Below are 25,026 nucleotides of genomic sequence, written 5' to 3'. Positions count from 1 at the left end.
TTTCAGGAGCTGGCACGATGTAAATCCTCACAATTCGGTAGAAATGCTGCTGTTTTGCCACTGCGATACGCAAATTGATAACAGATGTCTGGCTGCAAGCCTAAAGAAATGTTGTGGCTTCCAGCGGGAAGCTTATAAACCTGCCCTTATCTAGAGTGGTGCATTCCCAACCAGCTCTGCAAATGAGAAAAAGGGGTCTCACCTGCTCTGCAAAGAAATAAACACATTCACAATCAACCTCTATTGGATTACACCATCAATATTCAAAAGTGCACATTCTATGAGATGATGAGTCTCCACCCCTGAGGGTTGGGGCAGTTGTGTAACAAGCCTTAGAGCCTTTATACCCCTAGTGGACGAGCTTGCAGAGACCTAGATCATCTCTATATCCAAGCTTTACATGCCAAACTCCTATTAGTTATCGATGTTGAGCCAACAATGAGCTTGTGCCCATCAGCCACAACCGTGCATTAAATGCAATCACTGTAACACCTGCATAAAGAGTTAGGTAAGGTCCATTTAAAGAATTTAAACTCTTATGCCATATTCAAGACCCACTCTCATGAACCAGCTCAACATTGGTGAAGAGCTCTTTATTGGCGTGCCCACGCACACATGATCTGCCATCTTAACGAAAAGCACTGTACAATGTCTTATGAATCTCTTTCACTCAACTGAGATGCAAATCTGTATGAAACAATTAAAGTACTTGGGATCTGATAAATGTGATAATTTGTGGTTCCATGTCACGAGGGTGTAATTCATGGCAAGAAGACCAAAGCAATCAGCCTGTGAGTAAGACTCAAGATTTTTTGTGAGGAAAGCATGTAAGACATCATGGTGAAGGCAATCAGCCTCTCACTAAAAGTTCACAAAACTGCTTTTTGGATCAGAAGTCCTACCTTTCAGTACACCAGCTCATGCATACAGCAATCACAGCTCAAATTTCCTAAGTGTTTTAAAACATTTGTATATTCAAGTGAGATGTTGATATCACTTATTCCCGAAAGAGATTCATATCCTTCTCACAAACTTGTGCAGGCTCAGTTGCAATTGGAGTCCTTGAAGGCAGAAAAGGAACGGAGTGAAGAAGAAAAGGAGAGAATCATAAGTCGGTTGTTAAAGCAACTCAGAGAGATGGAGCATGAAAATGAGGTCTGCATATATCATGGGCCTTTATGAAAAGGAAAGATGAAAGTGTGTCATTGTTAAATTGCAACTTTCTTTGTCAAGAAATAATACAGTTAAAAGATTGCAACATCTGCTGCATGGCTGCTGGTCATACAAAAGGACTTGGTTTGATGCCAATGTGAGACTTCGTTTGCTGACAACACACCTGAAAATATTGCCTCTAGGGTCTCCCCCCCATTTTGCTCTTGGACTATTGTGTTTCTTTGTAGCCTGCATTGAGCAGATGCTTTCCTTTTGATCATTATATTCTTGTGGGAAAAAATTCCTGTCTAAAGATGCATAACCCCTAACCAACTAATATGAAAATTTTGGCTTGAGAATACCAAGCCTAAGAATGTGCACTCTGTTAGGACCATATTTGCAGTTAGCCAATCAAAGGAACATAAGGACACTGGCATCTAGCTCACCACCCAACCATAGAGCCATTCAAGCTCACCCCCAAGTTGGAGGTTAGAAACATCTCAAGACTGCTCGGTCGAAAAGTTTCTTTCTTGATGGTATGTCATCCTTGTTGTCATCGTCATAATCATCATTGTCCAATCTTTGAACAGATTTTTCTGAGCTCTGAAACACTACAGATCGTATTATGACTTCATCCTCTTCTGCAAGTTCCTTCTCCTTTATTTCTGCTGTGCAATGCAATGCTACTAGCATTTTCCTCTGTTCCAACAACATGCCTTGCCCACATTGACTTCATTTCATCAAATGCAGCAAGAATATCCATCTCTCGCTTGGACTTCATTGTTCGATTCTGGAGCGCTTTCATTGCATCCCCCATTTCTTCAGCATCTCTTTTCTTTTTGGCATCATCTATTGCCTCATCTGTAGATCTCCAGGGCTCGAAATTTCTTGTGGCACCATTTGACTGTATAGTCACTGTTTTGAGGGTCTGTTTTCACAGTAATTTTAGTGCAGCATTTCGTGCACTCAAAATTGAAGCTGAATATCTGAATACCAAGGTACTTCTTGCTGATGACGTCCTACTAGCGGGAGTTGAACTTGGTGCCCTTGTAGCCACAAGTATTGCAGGAGTGCTCATGGGCAGCATCATGCGCACCTTGAACTGCTGGTTCATAGGTTTCTGCCGCGATGGGATCTTGGACGAGTCGAAGTCCAGTGGATAATACTTTTTCAGCACCTTCCTCCTCCCCCATAGTTACTGCTCCTCCTCTTCCTCCTCTGTACTAAGCACTTCTCGCAGTGTTCGGCTCAACTGATTACTTGATCTGCTCCTGAATTAGACAAACGAGTTGCCGTTGATGGTGTTCTTCCAAGTATTGGTTACGATCAATTTTTCTTGGCTTTGTCAGGTGATCATGAAGATCATTACCAATTCACTTTGCAACCCTCGCTCCATGCATCTGTTGCTGTGCTGAACCGCCTACAGCTTCAAGCTTGTCCAAACTTTTGCACTAGTGCTCTGATTCTATGCTGCTCCAAACTTTAAAACTTGTTAGAAAACATGCCTTTTGCTTTTTTTTCCCTCTCGCTTTTTGCTTTTTCTTCGCTTCCTCGCTTGCTGCTCAGACCACTGCCTACCAGCTTTCACAAAGAACCACTGCTGGTCAAACCTCGTGCCTTTGTTCACTATTGTATCACTTTTGGTCTCATAGACCCACTGGGTCTTTTGAAGACGTTTAATATAACTTTCTTTCTCAAAAACAGTGCTTTTCTCCAAAAGCTCCTTCTTGCTAAGCATGCTCCATTTCTCGATCTCCTTGTGCTGTCTGTGTTAATGGCTGCTGCAGCTACTGGGTCTTTTGAAGACGTTTAGTATAACTTTCTTTCTCAAAAACATTGCTTTTCTCCAGAAGCTCCTTATTGCTAAGCATGCTCCATTTCTCGATCTCCTTGTGCTGTCTGTGTTTATGGCTGCTGCAGCTACTACTTTTCCTCGCAAACTTTAAGCAAAAGCTTTTCTACACTTTTCTAGCGCTTTTCAACAAACGAAAACTCCTTGATCAGTTTTTGAGAGGAAGTAGCTGTTGGTGTTGCTGCTGCTGCTGCTGCTGCTGCTGCTGCTGCTGCTGCTGCTTCTCCCTTGCTTTCAAGGTCATATTGACACTCAATGAAGCACGGAGAACTTTGAATTGTGACTTCAAACGGATTCGATACGCAGACAAAAACCACCTTCTGCTCAATGCTCGCATGAGGGAGACGATATTTTCTTGTGTTTTCTACAAGCCAAAGCCAGAGTTGTTTATTCAATCTTAGTTCGTTAAGTTTGAACTTGAAAGGCAACTGAGACTATCCTCTCTGTATGGCATAGAGCAGCTGATGTCCTCGCAAACTTTAAGCTAAAGCTTTTCTACACTTATCTAGCGTTTTCAACAAACAAAAGCTTCTTGATCGATTTCTGAGAGGAAGAAGCTGTTGCTGTTGCTGCTGCTGCTGCTGCTGCTTCTCCCTTGCTTTCAAGGTCAGATTGATGCTCAAAGAAGCACGGAGAACATTGAATTGTGACTTTAATGGATTTGGTAGGCGGACAAAAACCACCTTCTGCTCAATGCTTGTATGAGGGAGACGATATTTTTTTTGTGTTTTCTACAAACCACAGAGCCAGAGGAGTTTATTCAATCTTAGTTTATTAAGTTTGAACTTGAAAGGCAACCAAGACTATCCTCTGTGTATGGCATAGAGCAGCCGGCATCCTTCCTTCACACGTCAAACAACAACATTCGAAGGTGCTTCTCACGAGCTACTTCATGAACAAAACCAAGGTGGCCTTTGTAACGGGCGGGCATGTGGAATCCAATGAACCTTGACATTTAGGGAGATTTTTGGCGGAGGTGGTGGCACTCGTACAGGGAAACGAAGTTTTTCTCTTTTATTTGGCTTTCTCTAAATGGTGGCCTTGCCACCACCGATTGGAGATCAGCCATTGGTGCTAGCCCAGCTTGTCCGAGATGTGCAAGAGCTTTAGAGACAGTTTACCATTGCTTATGGGAGTGGAGGGAGGCACAGAGGATTTGGACTGCAATAGCACATCTTTTTGGAAGGATGAGGAGGGATGCCTTCATTTGTTTTGGTGCTATTGTTTGGTTGACACAGTTGGGCTGGCAAATCAGGTTTGAAGGGAACGATAGAGATATGATCGTGTGGATTACCGAGGGAGTGGGTCGGCGGTGTCATCTTCAGGACATGCGGGCTACATACCCCTGGCACAGAGATTGGACACTGCATGGGAGATCATTGCTAGCATCACAGCCTGGCACATCTGGAAGGCTAGATGCACTGAGGCCATGGAGGGCACTTTGGTTTATGATATACAGTGCATTTGTAGGAGCTGGTGTGATATTATCCACGTGCTCATGGCCACTTGGGCCAAGATTTAGGGATCTTCGAGAGCTGCAGAGAGAAGATGTGGCCAATTCATGAGAGAATGGGATCACGGCATTTATTTCACTCTCTAATATGGGGCCTTGCTGGCTGCACAAGGCACCCGATTGGTTGAGATTTCCCCCTTGCTTGGTCTGAAATCTCCCTCGTAAAATTTTTCATACTTAATAGAAGTCTTGATTTAGATTAAAATACTTGGAAATTAGAGTGTGCATGAATACCTGAATAAAATCTGAAAGTGGACTTCAGTCTTGATGAGCAGGAACTGTCCAAGGGTAAAGAGGATCGTGCATTGCTTCAAAGTAAACTTAAAGTTCTTGAAGAGAAGCTTTTGCGTGGCACGAACACTGATAATGCAATTTTACTTGAAAAAGCGAGACAGCAGCAACAAGAATTAGCCAACGCCGAGCAACGTTTGCAGGAAAAGAAAAATGTTGATGAAGAGCGCCAGCGGAAGATAGCTGAATTGGAGGTACTCAACTCACAAAAGCACCAAGCAAGTCAACTATGTGGCATTAACGTTAACAGCCCATGGTTGCAGACACACACACACACCCTGCCTGTGCAGTCACACATGCATGCGCACACAATTGCTTATGTCAGTGCATTCATTTAGTATCTTTATGCTGCTAAATACCATTTTTTGTAGGAAGCACAACTTATGGCTGAAGAAAAATGCAGTACTATGGAAGAAGAGTTGGAATCTAAAAGCCGGAAGTTGAGGAGGCTGATGGCACGGTATCAGCAAAGTAAGCTTGATATAGCTGCTCTAAGAACTGAGATTCAGGATACAATACATGAATTTCACCAGGAACGGGCAGATTTGTTGTGGTCAATTAGGTCACTTGAACAGCAACATCAACTGAAAAATCTGATCATTGAGGTCCTTCATTTACTCTCTTTTTATTTAATGTGTTTACATTCAAGAAGTTCCCATTTGAATTATTTTACTTGTCTGAAGTGGCATAAGGGGGGATTCAGACGCATCCGCTAAGCATGTGCATCAAAGAGTAATAGCAATTAAGGCACAGCCTAGTAAGTGGACAACAAAAACAAATTTTGTGATTCAGAGTTCGGTAGACAGTCCTAGTTGGACTTAGCAGCAGATAGCTTTTAGAAAATGGCGTGGCAAGTTAAGGTCACCCATGTATATGAAAATTTTCCTGCCTTTGCTGGTGGGTGGGTCTGCATGCGGGAGCGAGCAGCAGCACTACAGTATGCCAAGCACCCACCACCCCCACGGCAGACATCTGGTCTAGAGATCCAGATCCAGGACATGCTACAGTGACACCAGGCGCCTAGGTCCACCAGCCTTCCGACTCGGTGGACTTAGGTGGCCTCTTGGCAGCTGCCCTTGATTGCCCCATGGCTGATGTTCTACATGGACCACTACCAGGGAGAGGTGCACCCAAGGAGCTCTGTACATTATGTCATCTATCACTTAGCTCTATCATTGTACCCAGCTGTTACCCTTTTACATTCAGTCCATTTCATTTTTGTACTATCTAGGATGAGATATATCATGGAACCATTGTAACACTTTGGTCTCATAGGCCAATATTTGGCCTTTTGTAGACATTTAATATAACTCTCTCTCTCTCTCTCTAATGATTGTGAGGTACCGGTTTTTTGGTCCCATATGCCTTCAAGGCATTCCGTGGACGTTAATATGACTTTCTCTCTCTCTCTCTCTCTCTCTCTCTCTCTTTGGGCCGTTTAACGTGATGACCAAGTCATCATCACGAATAAACGCCCCACATGACAGTGTGGGGTCTCTGAGACCACAGATGCATTGAGGATGGGAGTATGGAATTGCAATGGAACTCTATGGTCAGACATAGGAGGCTTCACAGAGACTTACAAAGATAGGGATATTATCTTCTACATAGAAACGCATCAAAGCCCTGAGAGAGGGCTATGCAAAGTGGAGGGTTACACATGGGAGTCAGCTTTCAAAATTCAGACACTCCTCCCGAGCCACTGGGGGGGTGCATGGCTCGGGAGGAGTGGCATGCTTGTTTCGCCCTCATTTGAGAGGCATGCTCACAATGGTTAGACACGATGAGGAGGCTCGCTTTATGTGGATGCGATTAGCTAGGCCTGGCTTGAGAGTGATGCATATTGCAGTATGCTGCTTCCCACTAGAGACATGAGAATATGCATGCAGGTTGACAGAGAAAGGGGAGACTCCATATGCGCCATTATTTGTAGACATTGCAGAGTTCTCCCAACAAGGAGAGGTGCTCCTATTAGTAGACTTTAATGCACGGACAAAGAGGGAACAAGTGCAAACATATGACTTCCAGGGAGATGCCATTATGTTGTCAGAAATTGACTTGGTTGAGATGGACCTCCAGAGGGCCAACCAGGATATGGGGAATGCAACATTACATAAGGTGGGTATATATAATGGGCTGTCCAGATGGCCGTAGTCGGACAGCCTTACATCTTTTCCGCATGGGGGAGGCACTAGTACGGTGGATTACCTCATGGGGTCTCCCGCTCTTATACCACACATCCCAGACTTCACCATCCCTCCTCCCCCCATACTAGCTGACCACGCATTACTTTGTTTCCCTATCTCATGCTCCACCTTACCACCCCCACCCCCACCCCCACCCCCACCCCCTGCCACCTTACCGCCCGCACCCACACCCACAACCCCTGCCACCACCTTCACCCGGGTTCATTTCCACATGATCTTGACCACATCTATGAGGACCACCTCTCCAGCCACATTTCAGCTCTCGACTTATCCCTCCATATCTCCACCATTACATCCTAGCTCTCCTCCATGATCCATGAATCCACCCATGCCGGCTTCCCCTACACCACATGCCCCACAACAAGTTTGCCAGTGGGATCCCAACCCCACACCCACACCCACAACGCCTGCCACCACCTTCACCCGGGTTGATTCCACATGATCTTGACCACATCTATGAGGACCACCTCTCCAGCCACATTTTAGCTCTCGACTTATCCCTCCCTATCTCTACCATTACATCCTAGCTCTCCTCCATCATCCATGAATCCACCCATGCCGGCTTCCCCTACACCACATGCCCCACAACAAGTTTGCCAGTGGGATCCCAACCCCAAAATGGATGGTATGATGCACTTAAATGCATTAGACGGACCTTATGGTCAATTTGGGCAAAACCAAGGTTATGGTCTTCAACACATCTTATACAGTCGCCTCACGATTTTCTTTCATATACAGAGATGCCCTAGTGGAGATTGTGCAGAAGCATGTGTATCTAGGAGTCACTTTTACAGGGCCCTTTGTTCTGCATGACCACAACTTCCACCACTGACCGACTTATGAGGGGGCATGCCTCCCTGGCCCGCATGGAGAGAGTGTTTCTAGGCACATTTCCAAGAACCTTGCACTAAGTGTTGGCTCTTTGATACTCTAGTACGACAAGCGGCTATGTATGGTGCAGCCTTTTGGGGGCGAAGCGTAGGGAAGGATCATTGGAAGGAGCATAGAGAGGCTACAGGTGATGATGTTGTCACGCATGATCAGGAGTAAGCCATCTGTACCACATGACATTCTACATGCAGAGTTTGGGGTGGCCCCACTAGTTACAGATGCCCTTTTTCAGACTATCACTTATATTCAGCATGTATACACGCTTGACAGAGATCACCTCCCACGACTAGCACTAGAGCCCTCTATGCAATTTTACTGCGAGAGGGAGAGGGAGCGATTGAGACGAGCTGGACTGCCCTCCTCAGCGACACGGCCACTGTCACCAGCCTGGACATTTCCCAGTCTGAAAGGGGTCTGGTGGACTCCAAGATGTTTAAATGTTTTAATATGCATTGATGGTATCAACAAGTGTGTCAAAGGCCCTAGTCTCCCGGGCACCCGCCACGAGTTACATTGGTATCAGAGCATAGGCTTTCTTGGAAGCGGAGGCTTCCTTCTATCAATAAGGAAGAGAAAAGATCTGGAGTGGGGACCACACTTACCATCATTGCTATTCAGCCACTTTAGAGCCTATGAAGCAAGAGCATGAGCAATAGACAGCTTGGTCTAAGGATTTATGAATTCACAAAATTTATCTTGGAAGTATGGAGTTGACTTTATGTGCACACGTTTAGCACTCTTTCCATATGGATATTGTGGATTATATTATCAAGCTTACAGGCAAGCTATATGGAGAAATATCTCGGCCCTCGGGATATCTTAAGGATATGGTGAGGAGATATTTCTTTTGGCTTCATGACCAACCTGGCAAAGAACAGCTAAGTATACTTTGAGTTTGCAAAGTTGGTGCTTTGGCTATTTACTATGAAGTGTTTTTGATGTTCAGTAACCCTTGTATAGCTATGCAAGGAGAAAGGTGTTGTTGTTTGCCTTGAGATGGTTTCAGGGAAACACTGTTTATGGCTCCCTTTAATGGGATGAATTCTTTTCATGGCTCCTTTTATTGGGATGGATTATATCTATGGAGATTTCTTTCTTGGACGAGATTTATATGGATATTGGGCTTCACAAGCAATTTCTATGGACGAATCTGTCCGAGTTTATAGAGAAGAAATCTTTGGTTATCTCATGGATATGATGCTTTTATGGATAAAGTCCACCTCTACTCCAAGGTGTGTGGTTAGCACGGAGTATGTGGTAAGACTTATGGTATACATGGATTATGATATCTGGACTTATGGGACTGTTTTGTCTCGCCCATTTACTTGGGACATGGATTATGATATCTGGACTTATGGGACTGTTTTGTCTCGCCCATTTACTTGGGACATGGATTATGATATCTGGACTTATGGGACTGATTTGTCTCGCCCATTTACTTGGGACATGGATTATGCTATCTGGACTTATGGGACTGTTTTGTCTCACCCATTTATCTTGGGACATGATTTTGATATTGGTATTATGGAGACTTATTTAGTCTTGCCCATTTCTTTGGAACATGGATTCTTCAGTTATATTGGATTTTTTTGAGACTGTCTCGTCTCGCCCAATCGATGGGACATGATTATATCTTGAATATATGGCTTGAAGCTTAAAGTTGCGGACAACTTTTAAGAAGTTGGGGAGGATGTCACCAGCCTGGACATTTCCCAGTCTGAAAGGGGTCTGGTGGACTCCAAGATGTTTAAATGTTTTAATATGCATTGATGGTATCAACAAGTGTGTCAAAGGCCCTAGTCTCCCGGGCACCCGCCACGAGTTACAGCCACCACCATTACAGACACATGCATGGTACTCTGAGGTAGTCAAGTGGTTTCATGCACATGGCATACAGATGGACTGTCTCCCCCCGTTTCAGTATAGCCTAGATTCCCCCTACCTTGATCTCTCACGAAAGGAGATCAACTGGGTTATCCGGTTAGATCTACTCGGGCTACACATACACCAGACATGGGTGTCTCTGTCAGAGATTGGTAAGAAGTGTGAGTTCTACAGAGATCACTTCTTGAGACTCTCAGTGGATGGATTCTTTGAGATCCCAGGATACATAGCTCCTCAATATCCACCTCGCATGGGAAAGTATTGCGGTGTCTCTAGAGTATCTTAACATCTTTAGGGATCAACACCAATACGATATGTGTGAGCTCTATGGTGGGTGATGTATAGTGTATCCCCTTTAACCTAAACAAAGCATAATATAAATGAAAAAAAAAGATGCAAACTGAAGTAGAAGTCACTGATGCAGCCGGGCACCGTTGCTGTGGACAATTATTCAAAGATATTTTTGAACCCAAAAAATTTTTCCCACTATTTTTATAGAAAAGATACTTCTTTTAAGTAAACCAAGTGTTGCTTGCCACAGTTTGGTATGTCATTTCTTGTTGGTGCTATGACCGTGATGCATCAGGCAGTTGTGGAGGGTGTGATCCGCAACTTCTTATGGTCAAGGCTGGATAGCACATCAGATACCAGGGCCAGAGTTGCTTGGGCAACTAGTATCCTTCCCAAAAGCACAAAGGGGAATTGAACATCATTGATCCAAAGATCTAGTACTTGACTGGAAGAACTTGGAAAAGTCTACCAGCATCTCAGAGGGAGTCACCAATGGATTGCACAGATTGATGGAGCTATAACTAACCACTGGATCACAGGTACACTCTTAAATGGGTGTCATCACTTGTGGTTAGGGGTTTTTTTTGAGACAGGATTGCCCCTTGGGCCCTTCGGGTCATGGGATTCTCGGAACTAGAGGAGGGAGAGGTTGTTGCCTTCTATTCCTTCAGACTGGATGGTGGATGAAGTGATCACACTTGGCTCTATGATCCGTCCAATGAGAGTAGTGGGTCATTCTGGGAAGCATTGATATACTGACCATTCCTCGTGGTGCCTGTGGCTATATGGTGCCCTATCAGATATCTACGTTCCTAGTGAGTGGGAATGGACTGATGTGACTAACCCCATGAGGAGCGTAACTTTCTTGAGCTACAGTGTGCGTAATACCAGGTTGCTCATGCTTGGACAGACCCAAAGAGCTCCCACTCTTAGGCCTCAATGGGAGGCGTATGACATTACACCCCAATTCGGAGGAGATTCTAGCAGAGACTCTGGCACTTGTACAGGAGGAGCCTTCTTCTGGTTGTTTCTACAAGGTAGGTTGTCTGCCAACCAGTGGAGATCTATTTTTTGGCGTGTAACCCTCTTGTCCTAGATGCTAGCTCCATCCGAGACTGTATCATTGCTCATGGGAGTGCAGAGGAGCAGAAAGGATCTGGGTATCTATAGCCCAGCTCTTGGGCAGATTGAGGAGTGATCCTATCTATATTACTTTGGGTGCTATTGCATTGTTGACTGAGTCTAGCCCACAACTTCTTTTTGAGGGCAAGGGAGCAGATCCTGTTATACTTGTTCATAGGGGCATAGCTCAGAGATGTTTGCTTCAGGATATCCCCCCAGTTATGGTACACCCCACCTTTGCTGAGTATTGACACCACCTGTGAGATTATTGCCAGTATCACGATGTGGCATTTCTGGAAGACAAGATGCTCAGAGGCCCTTGAGGGTATTCAGGTTTGTGATACCCAGTGTATTTGCAGTATACGGAGTGACATCGTTCACACTGTCTTTTGGCCACCATAACAGGGATCCTGGATCCTGTGGCAGCATAGTGCCCCCGATTGGTTGAGATCTCCCTACCCTTTGAGCTGTTCTCTGAGCAAATATTCCACGGTCTCTCAGACCTACCTTTTAGAAGAAGGAACCCTTGCAACATCAAAATTTACACTACATATGGGCCATGTGAATCAATCTGTGGAGTGCCCAAGCATGTTTTGTGATGACGGATGGGTAAATGTTTCTGAATCCGCCCCTAAAATCAATCCATCGGCCCCAGCACGCACACATGCATGCCTATGCATGCCCAGACAAGCAAGAGCACTGTTTGGGAAGTATTGAACTGGAGGCCATACAGTTAGCATCCAGTTGCCTTAGCTACTTGGACCTTAACTTTTAGGACAGCTCTAGTCAATCTTTGGTATAAATCTGTATGTGTGTGTGTGTTTGTTTATTGATTTGAAAGATCCATGCATGCTTGTGAAACAGAGGTTTATTCCACCAGAAGAGGTGGCAAAAATAATGCAGCGGGTGCACTGGGATGAGGAAAACGAAACTTGGGTCTTCAGAAGCAACCACAGTTATTCAGTCAACGGGTTAGAAAGTGTTCCACTGCAGCGACCAGCGTCAGCTGTGGGACGAAGTAGACCGACATGTCAAAAAGCTCTGCAATGCTTGGCTCAAGGCACTACGAATCCCAGATATTTGTAAGATACATCAATTTATTCATTATTTTTCTCATCTCTTTAAAGTTGGATTAGAAAAGAGATTAACATCTTAAGGTCACTGTCAAAGGATAACAGAAAAGTAAATAACCCTTTATACTCTATTGCTGTTAACCCTTAACTATTCTTTGTGGTCTTAACTTCTGTTGTATGTTCATTGATATCATAAATGCTTTTTGACTTTAGTGAGTGCTGAACTCCTTTTGTTATCAATTGTAGAATAGTTTTTACATCCCTTCTCAATGGGTAGGAGCAGAGTGCATCAGTTAACTGTGTACATTCATAAACGCTTTTTGACTTTGGTGATCTCCTTTTGATATCAATTGTAGAAAAGTTTTTACATCCCTTCTCGATGGGTAGAGCAGAGTGCCTCAGTTAACCATGTACATTACATGGAAAGAATGGAAGTACAAAGCCCAGGTGGAAAGGAAGGAAAGTCAAGTTGAAACATGAAAGAAACCAACTTTTTAATGGAACAATCCATCTGAGAGTAGAGAGCATGATGCTACACGGCAAGATAGGAGACAAGATGATCGTTTGAGTCTTGGTAGGCAACCTTATAAAAGGTTTGGAAACATGCACCTTCTAGAGAGGAACAAATGTTGTGGACCAATGCAGCCTGAATATCAAGACATGAGGTGAAAATTTGGCTTTATATACTCTAGCCAGTGGCTCACATTTCTTGCACCCTTGTGGGACACGTAGGATTATTATCATAACAATTTGTGCTTATGGTGTTTCCATACATCTGAAGTTTTCATGTTACTTTGTGGAACTAGCATTATGATCACCATGTTTCCATGAGTCTGGAGGTTTGTATACAAGGCTTACCTAAATTTTAGTTCCCAAACTAAAGAAAGAAAGAAAGAAAGTTATATTAATGTCTTCAAAGGATATCACTGAAAGAAAGAAAGAAAGTTATATTATGTCTAAGGGAAAGATGAGCTACCTATACAGTGGTATTCATGTGAGTACAAAATGAGCTCATGAGGGTGCAAGATAGCTTCAGGCCAATGAGAGGATAATAGGAGGGGTACGTCCTCATCATCATTCCAGAATATTCAGAATAGGTAAATCTATGACCTCAAGGAGGTTCTCCATATTCACTGCCTCTGGGGGAGCATATCTGTGCAGCTCATCTCCTTTTGGTAAATCTGTGCTTTTGTTAAGAAGGACAAAGGTATGGTCAAGTGAGTTCATCTCCTTTTGGTGTGTGTGCTTCTGACACCTCTTAACTAGCTCACCATCAAGAATAAGTTCTACAATGAAGATTTGCTAAATGCCAGCATAACTTGAAGTTCAGATACCATTCACTAAGAATGCATCAACATGATATTTCCATGTGCAGTATCAGTTATTTAAATTCCTCATGATGCCTTGCGTGTTGACCAATAGCATGGATATTTAAAAGAATGTCGTTGCCATATCTTTCCCAATCCATCTTTTTCCTTCATTTACACCATTTTCTTAGCCAACAAATCCTTTGGTTGGGAAAATGTTCTCCTAGATCAAGGAGCCTGAGCTGCTCAGCATGGAGCATCAACCATCAGCTGAAATGATACTCCCCAAAAAGGTGACTTTGACAACACAAAGCTTTACTTTCACACATGAGAAAGAGCTTGTCCTTGGCAGCAGCACCCCCTGCTCTTTGAAGCACGGAGGCTCCTTGATCTAGGAGAACCTTTTCCAGTGCTCTTTGAAGCATGAAGCTACCAGATGACTGGAGGATTCACAATGCATTTCATGAGAGTCTTCTTAGACCTTTCCGAGGAGATGTGCCTGAGGATGTATCAAATGAGGCTCAGTTGGAAGTGGAGGAACTTGATGAGGTTCTTAAGATATTGGCGGATAGAAAGGTACGAGGTAAAGTCTCATGTTGCTATCTTGTGAAGTTCAAGAACTATTCACCGATGGATGCGAAGTGGAGGGAGGAGGGTGACTTAGCAGATTCACTTTAGGTGTTGTAGCTTTATCTTGATGCCTTCGAGTTGGAGCCGACTCTTGCTATGGCTCATTCAGGTTCATCAGAGCATAGGTCTGGAGCATTGCCTGATGCTCAAGAGGGGGGTAGCACATCCGCTCCCTTGTTACAGACAGGCTCGGATGTCATCTAGAGGTCGCTTGGTGCAGCTTTTGTCTCACCCGAAGGTACTGACAGCTGAATGTGTACTACTAGTCACATTGGATGCTGTGGTTATGTATGGTACAAATTGGTATACAATTTGGACTATTACTACACCATTGGTTTGTAGTGAATGTTGCAACATATGTATGGCTCAGAGAGATTGGGACGTTGATCTTGCCATATCGTACTTTTCACTTTCTTTTGGATAACATGGCGTTGTATGGGCAGCCTTCGTTATCAGTGTGATTCCGCTTTGATGTCTTGCTGTATCACCAGGATGCAATCGGGGATGCTTGCCATTTTTCAAGAGGGGGGTATGTCACGACCCTGTGTATTTTTGGCAATTCGTCACGTACAGTGTATCCCTGGCTCTGTGCTTGTAAACCCTAACCCTAACCCTAGGGGACCTGGAGGGTGTGGAAAGAGCCGGCATGGTGGTCAGTGTGCAGGACATTTATTAAATGTGCATACTTGGAGTCAAAGGTGACCCTAGGTATTAGTAAGGCTCCTTTTCATAACCCCATGGGAGGGGACAAAGGTTTAAAAACCCAGTAAAATGAGTAACTCCCTTTTTGGGAAAATCGTGGCCCTTTGGAGGGGGGGTTACACTATTCTTGGAGGAGACTCCACTTTTGGGAGAGGTCGGCTGCAGCTATACGCAGGGGTGCTTTTCTCTCTCTTGTGGGAAGGCTGGCAGGCTGGTCGGGCAGCAACACAGGCTTTGTTTTCTCTCTTTGCAATCCGTGGGCTGGACAGAGAAGCAGGGCTGCAGCACGTTCTCTCCCTCTTTGCAACAGGCCGGCGGGCTGAACTGCTTTTTCTCTCTCTTGCAAGGAGACGGGGCTGGACTGTACTGGCTCCCTCTTTCTCTCTCTCTCTCTCTCTCTCTTTGAGAACTGGTGGGCTGGGCTGCAGGGAGCGCAGGGCTGGACTGCAGGTTTTCCCACGCTTCTCTCTCTCTCTCTCTCTCTCTCATTCCGCCAGTTCGCCATTTCGCCCCTGCCCCCTTTCCCCATTCCGCCAGTTCGCTGTGCCCGCCACTTCGCCTCTCCATTTCGCCTGTGCCCCACATTCCGCCAGTTCGCCATTTCGCCTCTGCCCCCTTTCCCCATTCCGCCAGTTCGCTGTGCCCGCCACTTCGCCTCTCCATTTCGCCTGTGCCCCACATTCCGCCAGTTCGCCTCTCCATTTCGCCTGTGCCCCACATTCCGCCAGTTCTCCATTTCGCCTGCCCCCTTTCCCCATTCCGCCAGTTCGCCTCTCCATTTCGCCTGTGCCCCACATTCCGCCAGTTCTCCATTTCGCCTCTGCCCCCTTTCCCCACCCACCCTTGTTCCCCATTCCGCCAGTTCGCCTCTCCATTTCGCCTGTGCCCCACATTCCGCCAGTTCTCCATTTCGCCTCTGCCCCCTTTCCCCACCCACCCTTGCTCAGGCCCCCAAGGCAGCAACATAACTCTCTCTCTCTCTCTCTCTCTCTCCTCCCTGCCTGTGGGAAGGACTGCAGAGTGACCTGGAGGGATGGCCCCGAGTCTCCAAGAGAAACTCGAGGCCCTCGAGATGGCAATGAAGGCACTAATCAAGGAGAACAAGAAGACATCTGATTCCAACCTCAATGAGGTGGAAAACAAACTACATCGGCACATCATAGCTCTCGAAGCACGGGTCACGAACCTCGAACAAGAGAACACGGCACTCAAGGAGGAGGTGAGTGCATTGAAAGTGGAAATGGTAGCCATCAAGAATGCTGAGAAGGAAGAAGGGGAGATCAATGACAACACTCTCACGGCCATCAAAGAAGAGATCTCCAAGGAGATCACAAAGGACATGGAGGGAAAGCTCGAAGCCAAGCAGTCAGGATGGGTCGAGGTGGTGAAGAAGAACATCCGTAAAGAAGTGAGGGAGGAGACTCAAAGGGAAGAACACCAAATCATTCACACCACCATTGAGGAGGAGAAGATGAGGCATGCCCGCCGCCTCAACATTCGAGTCACAGGTATAGCCGAGACACCCGACTCCACTCCCGAGAAAGATGGACAGCTTCTATGCATGAAGCTCGGCTACAAGGAAGAGCACCCTCTCCCCTTCACCAAAGCATGGAGAGCCGGGAAAGACTCAACACGCAAGCGAGCCCTCATCCTACAGTTTGCAGGAGAGACGGAGAGGGTCACCTTCATGAGGAAGAGGGTCATACTACGGGGTTTAGAGGGAGCTCCTATTTTCTTGGATGATGATCTCACGAGGATGCAGCTTGAGCATAGGAGAACTTGCATGCCACGAGTCTTACACGCGAGGAGAGAAGGCAAGAAGGCCTTCTATCGAGATGGTCGGGTCATCATTGATGGCCGGCCCATGGATTAGCGGTTTGGGGCCTATGGGACACAGACCAGGCCACTGACAGAGATACACATAGCAGTATGGAACTGTAATGGTTCACTATGGGTGCAGCCTGGACGACTGGAGCATGTTATGGTGGGGAGAGACATCATATTTCTGACAGAGACACATCAGAGCCCAGAGAGAGGGCTACCTCGAGTAGAGGGATTCCAGTGGGAGTCAGCATACAGGAGGACCACACGCCAGGGTACCTCGAGAGGGTCGGGGGGAGTAGCAGTCCTATTCAGACGGGAGCTACAGGGGAGACTGAGAGTGGTAGCACAGGATCCAGAGGCCAGATACATGTGGATCAGCTTACAGCTCTCACAGGACAGGGTTATATACATAGCTCTATGTTACTTTTCTCCATCAGGATCCTCCTACGTCATTACAGAGGACATGCCATAGGAGGAGGAGATAGGAGCCTCGCCATACACTTGTCTGTCAGAGGAGATTATGCATTATTCTACACTAGGGGAAGTATTTCTTACGGGCGACTTCAATGCCCACACACAGAGCAGACAGTGTGAGGTGTATGACTATGATGACATGGAGATCCTCCACCCTGTGGATCCAGAGGAGATAGGGGCTAGTCGGGCATCAGAGGACACTGGACCAGACAGAGGGCATTATGGGGACCACTTACTAGAGTTGGGAGCCAGGCATCGTCTCGTTATTTATAACGGGATGCTACAGTGGCCGGGATCAGGAGGGCTGACATGCTTCCCACATGGGGGTCATACACGGACCGGAGGCACGGTGGTAGACTACATTATGGGGTCTTTGGAGGCATCATAGCTTGTCACCTCATTCTCCATTCCACCTCGTCCTATTGGGGCAGATCATACATACTTGGCATTTTCACTAGCCGGATCACCAGTATCACCAGCCCCCCATATACCGACGCCGCACACTACCATCTACTTCACACATGACATGGCAGACATATACACTGGCAGAGTAGAGGATGGGCTCCTACTCATGGATCCCCTGGCATCTATGGATACCATTACAGCCCAGCTCGCATCACTCCTACACACGGCTGCATTACAGAGCTTCCCACATCGTGTACACTCAGGAGAGCCTGCGAGACCTGGGACTATGCCCCAGAACAGATGGTATGATGACGAGTGCAGAGCCCTATACTCACGACTCCGCATACAGAGAGCCTTGGGAGCCATCACAGAGCAGGAGTCGAGGAGAGAGATGAGGAGACTTACTCGCCGCAAAAGGCGGGCCTTTGTAGAGATACAGGAGCTAGAGATCTTTCATTTCTTCATGAGTAGAGATAGCCCTGTCTCATGGCGGCACTTCAGAGAGCCCCGGACCCCGACACCTATTGCAGACCCACAGACATGGCACACATATGCAGAGGGTCTATACCATGCCCCACAGCAGCCACCTATACCTCAGCCACAGGAGCCTCGACCTACCACAGCTAGCTTCTTTACCCACTCGATGGTACAGGAAGCTATCCGCCGCCTACAGCATGGACGGGCCGCCGACCATATGGGCCTGCAGGGTGAGCATCTCATATATGCAGTAGATTCTTTAGCTCCTTTTCTTGCACACCTGTTTAACAGGGCACTAGCAGAGGGTTTGCCTGCGGAGTGGACGATGCACACCATTGTGCCGATTCACAAAACAGGGGATATGCTCGATCCGAGCAACTACAGGACGGTTATGGTTGGCCACGTGCTAGCCAAACTCTATGGTGCAGTGTTGGAGCAGGAGCTTAGCTTATATGCTGAGCGAGCAGGTTTACGCTCATCAGGGCAGGCAGGCTTCAGGAGAGCTTTCTCTACCACTGACCATGTATTCACTTTGAGATGTATGATTGATCAGGCCAGAGTGAGGAAGAGAAAGCTCTATTGCTGCTTTGTGGATTTCCGCAAGGCATTTGACACAGTACCACGAGAGAGGCTCTTTCAGCGCCTACAGTCTCTTGGCATACCAGCAGATATGACATGGGGCATCTATGCATTATATGAGCAGGTTTTTGGGCGAGTCAGATGTCCAGGAGGTATGTCCGAGACTATTGCTAGCACCATTGGTGTGAAGCAAGGATGCCCACTTTCCCCCACGCTATTTGGGTTATACATTGATGAGGTGGCTGACTTCATTACACGGGGAGGCGGAGATGGAGTTGACTTAGCAGGTACCTCAGTACATATTATGCTCTATGCTGATGATATTGTATTGGTGTCTGAGTCCCCAGGTGGTCTACAGCAGCATCTACATGCACTCCATGATTTCTGCACACAGAGGGGTCTTACTGTGAACCTTGGGAAAACCAAGGTTATGGTCTTTCATACATCGAGACAGGGCAGGAGTCAGCTGACATTCACTCTCGCAGGATGCCAGGTGGAGGTGGTGACATCATACGTGTACCTAGGGGTTACCTTCTCTGCAGCAGCCACACGCTTTACCATGGGTTCAGCAGCCAGAGCTAGATTGACACGGGGATATGCAGCATTGGCTATGCTAGAGAGACAGTGCCACCAGGCGCATTTTCAGGAGCCCCGGACGAAGGGGTGGCTATTTGACACATTAATCACACCGGCATTGATGTATGGAGCAGCAGTATGGGCACCAGGCCTTGCTACTCATTGGTGGACACAGATAGAGAGACCACAGGCCCTCATGATGGCACGCATGATACGCAGCAAACCGTCAGTACCTCATGACATTATCCGAGCAGAGTTTGCTGCGCCTCCTATGATGGTAGAGGCCATATTTCAGACTATATGCCTGCTAGACAGATTCAGAGAGATGCCACAGGACAGATTACCATACAGAGCTTTTCAGGCATCTAGACAGTTGGCTGAGGCAGGAGACAGAGGATCATGGTATGCACAGGTCACACATTGGTTCTCACAGCATGGCCTAGACATGGATCATCTACCACCATTCCAGTATGACAGGGATGCACCACATATCCGTCTCTCTCATAGTGAGAGGAACAGAGTATTGAGACAGGATCTATGGCAGCTCTATACACGAGAGACATGGATATCGCCTACACAGCCTCTTCCACCGAAGATGCTATACTACAGAGATCACTTCATGAGTATCACTGATGATGGATTTATAGAGAGGCCTAGATACATGGAGGGCTTTTTACCACACGGCTCCCGAGTGGCTATTGGTCAGCTCAGAGTTTCATCACACCGATTGGAGATTGAGACTGGCAGAGCAGCACGGATCCCCCGAGAGGAGAGGGTATGCAGATTGTGCAGAGAGGTGGAGAGTGAGGAGCATTATGTATGCAGATGCAGAGCATATACAGCCATCAGAGAGAGATATTCCATTTTATTCAGAGAGCCACATTCCCTACGCCAGATCTTTGAGACAGCAGACCAGCGCATACTGGGGAGATACATTCTAGACATACAGCGCCACAGAGAGACATTATTACAGGCTCAGACAGCTCCAGAGGGGGGGCGACAGATACAGATTACTACATTTTTTCAGAGATCCATACCCCTCCCAGCCCCTACACGGCAGGGAATTACTCTCCAGAGAGCAGAGACACTTAGAGCCCGCAGGAGACAGAGGACACCTGGCTTTCGGACACCACGCCTATACCAGAGAGAGATGACAGAGATCAGAGCTCAGTTTCACAGAGAGGGTGCGGAGCGACTGGCTCGCTTCAGAGCACACCCAGGCATGTTCTTCAGGGAGCTGTGGACACCCCCTTCACTGATGTATACCATTTTATACCCCCAGTATGGTACAGGATGGAGCTAGCTAGGTTGCATATCATGATTGTATACTCCATGCATATAGCTTTGCATTCTCCTAGTAATAGAGCTCCATCCCCTGCACACCCAGATTCAGCTTTTTTATTCAGTACTTTTTCATTTTGTTGGGATGACAGAGGATACCCCATACAGGTACTCCGATTTGTCTCATAGGCCGAGTTCGGTCTTTTTGGAAGACGTTAATAAAATCTTTCTTTCTTTCTTTCTTTCTTTCTCTCTCTCTCTCTCGTGGAAGCAGGTGCTAAGTGGGGACAAGGGACAGCCGGCACTGTTTTCTTCTCTCTCTCTCTCTCTCTCTCTCTCTCTCTCTCTCTCTCTTTGCTAGTAGTGGAAGATGGCGATGAAGGCTATGGAGACTCCAAATGCCTAGGGCTTGCAGCTTCTCTTTCTTCTGGCTCGTGGGCTGTTCGGGAGTGCTTCTCTCGGTCCTTTGTGAGAGGAAGGATTCGCAGCTCAAGAGGGCAGAAGCAGGGCAACCCGAGAGACAGTTTTGGACGAGTCTGTGGGCTGATGTGTGGCTGTGTTTTTGGCTGCGAGTAAGGGCAATCCGGCTACGATGTTCGAGGCCTCATGAATGTATTTTCTTGGCATAAAGGGATGCAGGTTTGTGTATTGGAATGCACAAGACTGTGCGAGACTTCTATGCTGAGAGGATCAGATCTTGGGCATGCTATTACTTGTTAGCACATTCATCCCCAGTTTTTGCCCATTTTTGGTGCCCTTTTGGTCCCTTTTGTATGGCTCTTGATTGTGGGCTGGCCACCCCTTCTTTCCATATTTTTCTGGGATTTTTCCCAGCTCTTTTGGTATTTTACCAGTCGGCCAACTCATATGCTCCAGTCGGCTAGCATATTGTGTCCCAGTCGGCCAGCCCTCCTCACCTATAAATAGGTGGGGCTGGCCTCTCACTTTTCATTCAGTCTTGTACATATTTTGCTCCCTCACTTATGAGACTTCTTGTGTCTCTTGCTTGGGACTGTTTTGCTTCAGTATATTCATCACAGCTGCTCCATATCTCTCTCTCTTTCTTGCACTCTTTATTCAGCACACTCTAGTGCCCCTTTGCTTCCGCTCTGTGCACTCTTTCATGGTATCATCGCTCCCGGTTTAGGGACTCCTTTGCTGCCCCAGATTCAGCCCTATTTTCAGCACCCTCTCCTCTGCGTTTTTCTCAGATTTGCGGCCTTTTTGTTGCTGCGTTTTCTGGACAACACCTGCTGATCACTCTCTCTCCAGATTGGCTTCATCACTTGCAGCCATCAGGTAATTTTCTGATCAGCGTTTTCCACGTGGAGTTTGGACATAGGCGGCCTGTTTTTTCAGGAGAGCAGCCCTCTTCTGGCTGCGTTTTCCTCTCCGGTGGTCATTCCCTTTTGCAGAGGGGGTTTGTGGTGTTTCGGGCTTTGGTGGCACCCTTGGTACCTGTGGAGGACACTTCTTCTTCAGAGATTGTGCGTTTTTTGAGGAGAGCCCAAGCTATTGTCCTTGTTGTTGCCTTTCCCTCTTGCACCCTCTTACAGCATGTTCCCAAGCCTTGTGTGGCTGCCTTTCCTCTCTAAATCAAATCTGCATTTTTTGCTTCTCTCTTCTGGTGATCTCAAGGTTGGAGGTACAATCGACAGAAGCTTCTACGTTTTTTGCTACAGGAGGATTTTCGGGTGCTTTCCAGCCTCTTAGGGCTGCGTTTTGGTGGGAGGAAGGGCCCTATATCAGTGTTTTCTGATTTGGACAGTTTTATCTTATGAGGGTTGGTCCTATTGATTGGATCAATGATGACAGCTTCAGATTTGGCTCCCGTACCACTCTCTTGTTATTTCCTAGATGAGGCAGACAAGTTGGATTGGATGGTGGTAACTTTCAGTCATGGAAGTTGTAGGCTACTTCTATTCTCAGGGAGTATGGTTTGATGGAGTTTCTCTCGTACAAGAATTGGTGCTTGCTGGACCTTGCCTCTGCGGAGGATGTGTGTCGGTGGAGGAAGACTGACGAGGAGATCTATGGCTTTCTCCTCCTGAATTGTCAAGATTCGGTTCTTCGACACTTCATCTATGCTCTTGATGATGCTTCTACTTTCTATTTGCGGTAGTTGCTTTGTGACCTGTATGGTGATGCCAGTGATCGACAGATGGTTTCTACTTCTGGGTGCTATGTAGCCAGTGATCTTGTGGATACTTCTTTTGGAGATGTTCATGCAGTGAAGGATAGTGGGCCAGTTTTGCTCATTGCATCTGAGAAGTTTGTTTCTCCTGTTGCCTTGCCTTCAGTTTTTGTGCATACTTCTCCTTGCCAGGATGATATGTCTGGTAATGTTTTTTGAGGAAGACAGTGGGCTATCTTTGCTCACAGCTTCTGAGGGAGATTTGTCTCCTATTGCTTCGCCTCTGACTCTTTCTTCAACAACCAGTGACCAGGATGTGTTGCTGGTCCCTTTGCCTTCTATGGAGGAGCTTGCTTCTACACTGTGTGATGCTATTGAGGAGGCTACTACTACTTCAGTTACCACTACTATGAATGTTCCTTTTTTCCTTACTTTGTGTGAGGATTCTGGATTGTGGTCAGGTGTGTCCGTGACCGTGCCTGGGGCATAGTGGTACTTCTAGGTCTTGAAGGATTGGGATTTGGATTTGGTTGGGCCTGTGGAGTCCCGACATCAGCTTTCAGAGGGGGTAGTTGAGTTCTTACATCTGGCGATGCCGACCTTCGAGGAGGATGCTATTGTATAGCATTTGGCTCCTCTTGGTACAAAGTTGGAGCAGATGGACTCTATTTCTTTTGAGAGTATTATCTTCTTGGAGCTACAGGCTTCTAGGGATTTCTGTGGCACTGTGCTTACATTTGGGTTTGGCACCGATTTTTGGAGCAGCAAGACGCAACCTACAAGGTTGTTCTCTTCTAGAGAAGCAGTGTACCTGGCAGTTTACATTTGGGTTTGGCACCGATATTTGGAGCAGCGAGACGCAACCTACATGGTTGTTCTCTTCTAGAGAAGCAGTGTACCTAGCAGCTGGCTCTGTTGCTTTTGTAGCTGAGTTGTTGTGGAGATTGCTTGTGGAGCTTTCCTGGTACTTGTTGTTGCTGCATTCTTTTGTCTTTGATAGAGGATGACTTCTTCGACTTCTCGGAGTATTATGTTCACCATCTGGTGCTGAGAGGGGGTGTTAGCACATTCATCCCTAGTTTTTGTCCATTTTTGGTGCCCTTTTGGTCTCTTTTGTATGGCCCTTGATTGTGGGCTGGCCACCCCCTTTTTCCATATTTTTCTAGGATTTTTCCCAGCTCTTTTGGTATTTTACGAGTCGGCCAGTTCATATGCTCCAGTCGGCCAGCATATTTTGTCCCAATCAGCCAGCCCTCCTCACCTATAAATAGGTGGGGCTGGCCTCTCACTTTTCATTCAGTCTTGTACATATTTTGCTCCCTCACTTATGAGACTTCTTGTGTCTCTTGCTTGGGACTGTTTTGCTTAAGTATATTCAGCATAGTTGCTCCATATCTCTCTCTCTTGCACTCTCTATTTAGCACACTCTAGTGCCCCTTTGCTTCCGCTTTGTGCACTCTTTCATTACTTTCAGCTATGTTTGGCCATGTTGTACTCAGTTGGACTCTTCCTTGAATATAAATAAAGAAATACCGAAAGGGGCGCCAAGGGGCCAACAGGTGTCGTTGTTTTCTTGTAGGAGCGCTCTAGCTCCCTTTTGTCTGTTTTCTTTGCTGATTTACAGCCGTGTTAGGGCGACATTTAGTCTACTGCACTTTGGTTTCTACTGAAGGCCGGTTTCACCAAGGGGGGGGTCGGCCCATTCCGGCCTCTATGCGGTGCCATCTCTCTTTTCAAGTTTTGTGGATTAAGTGGCATATGTTTAAGGCTGTGGCCGATTCCATTGTTTAATTGCATTAATGGTCAAGTGTTTTGCAAAACTCCCAGCCCGCCCCTCTAGAAAGTAACACTTTGCATTGAGACCATGGTTGGAGACCATCCACTTGTCACTATAGCGCATCACACAAGTCCTAAAAACATAGCCTGTGGGATTGCTAGGGCTATGGTTTAACATTGCACACCTCAAGCTGCCTCCGCATCAGTTTTATTACTTGGGACATGTCCCTCTATCCATATGAGGAGGATAGCACAGGTGTTGTGTTGCTTGAAGTCGGGCCCAAGACTCCGTGTGAGACGATTTCAAGCTTCACAGCCTTGCACATGTGGTGTTCCAGTTTTTGGGGGGCTTTAGAGGGATAACCACCCTCCTAACGTAGACAGCGTCATATGGACCAATGTCATTCACACGCTTGGTACCTGTTGAGAGTGCTTTTAAGACAGCAGGGCAGCCTTCCATGTAGTCTCCAGGAATGCCATGGCAACTCATGTGGATGCATAGCACATTGGTTAGTGAAGCTTCCATAGTAGGGGAGTTATGAAAGGTGTGCCATGGTGTCCAATGTGGCAAGTCAAGATTTTTTC

The 25,026-nt window shown here is 46.5% G+C and overlaps 1 protein-coding gene and 1 pseudogene across 4 annotated transcripts in view; one reads left to right on the top strand and one right to left on the bottom strand.

Annotated features, from left to right (window-relative positions):
* Window positions 1-25,026, top strand: part of LOC147613317 (kinesin-like protein FLA10) — a 30,169-nt gene that overhangs the window by 4,189 nt on the left and 954 nt on the right. For 2 of the 4 annotated variants that reach the window (XM_086782604.1, XM_086782605.1), the window contains exons 7-10: window positions 1,042-1,155; window positions 4,793-5,002; window positions 5,180-5,413; window positions 12,068-12,285. In XM_086782604.1, the coding sequence (XP_086638730.1) occupies window positions 1,042-1,155; window positions 4,793-5,002; window positions 5,180-5,413; window positions 12,068-12,285 (776 nt within the window). The remainder of the gene's footprint in view (window positions 1-1,041; window positions 1,156-4,792; window positions 5,003-5,179; window positions 5,414-12,067; window positions 12,286-25,026) is intronic. The other 2 variants (XM_086782607.1, XM_086782606.1) reach the window with 2 other exon arrangements.
* On the bottom strand, window positions 1,250-2,548 carry LOC147613318 (uncharacterized; annotated as a pseudogene).

Source organism: Cibotium barometz, chromosome 44 (genome assembly GCF_041138505.1).
Source record: "Cibotium barometz isolate CiBa-2024 chromosome 44, ASM4113850v1, whole genome shotgun sequence".
Taxonomy (NCBI): domain Eukaryota; kingdom Viridiplantae; phylum Streptophyta; class Polypodiopsida; order Cyatheales; family Cibotiaceae; genus Cibotium; species Cibotium barometz.
This window is presented reverse-complemented; position numbering and strand designations above follow the sequence as displayed.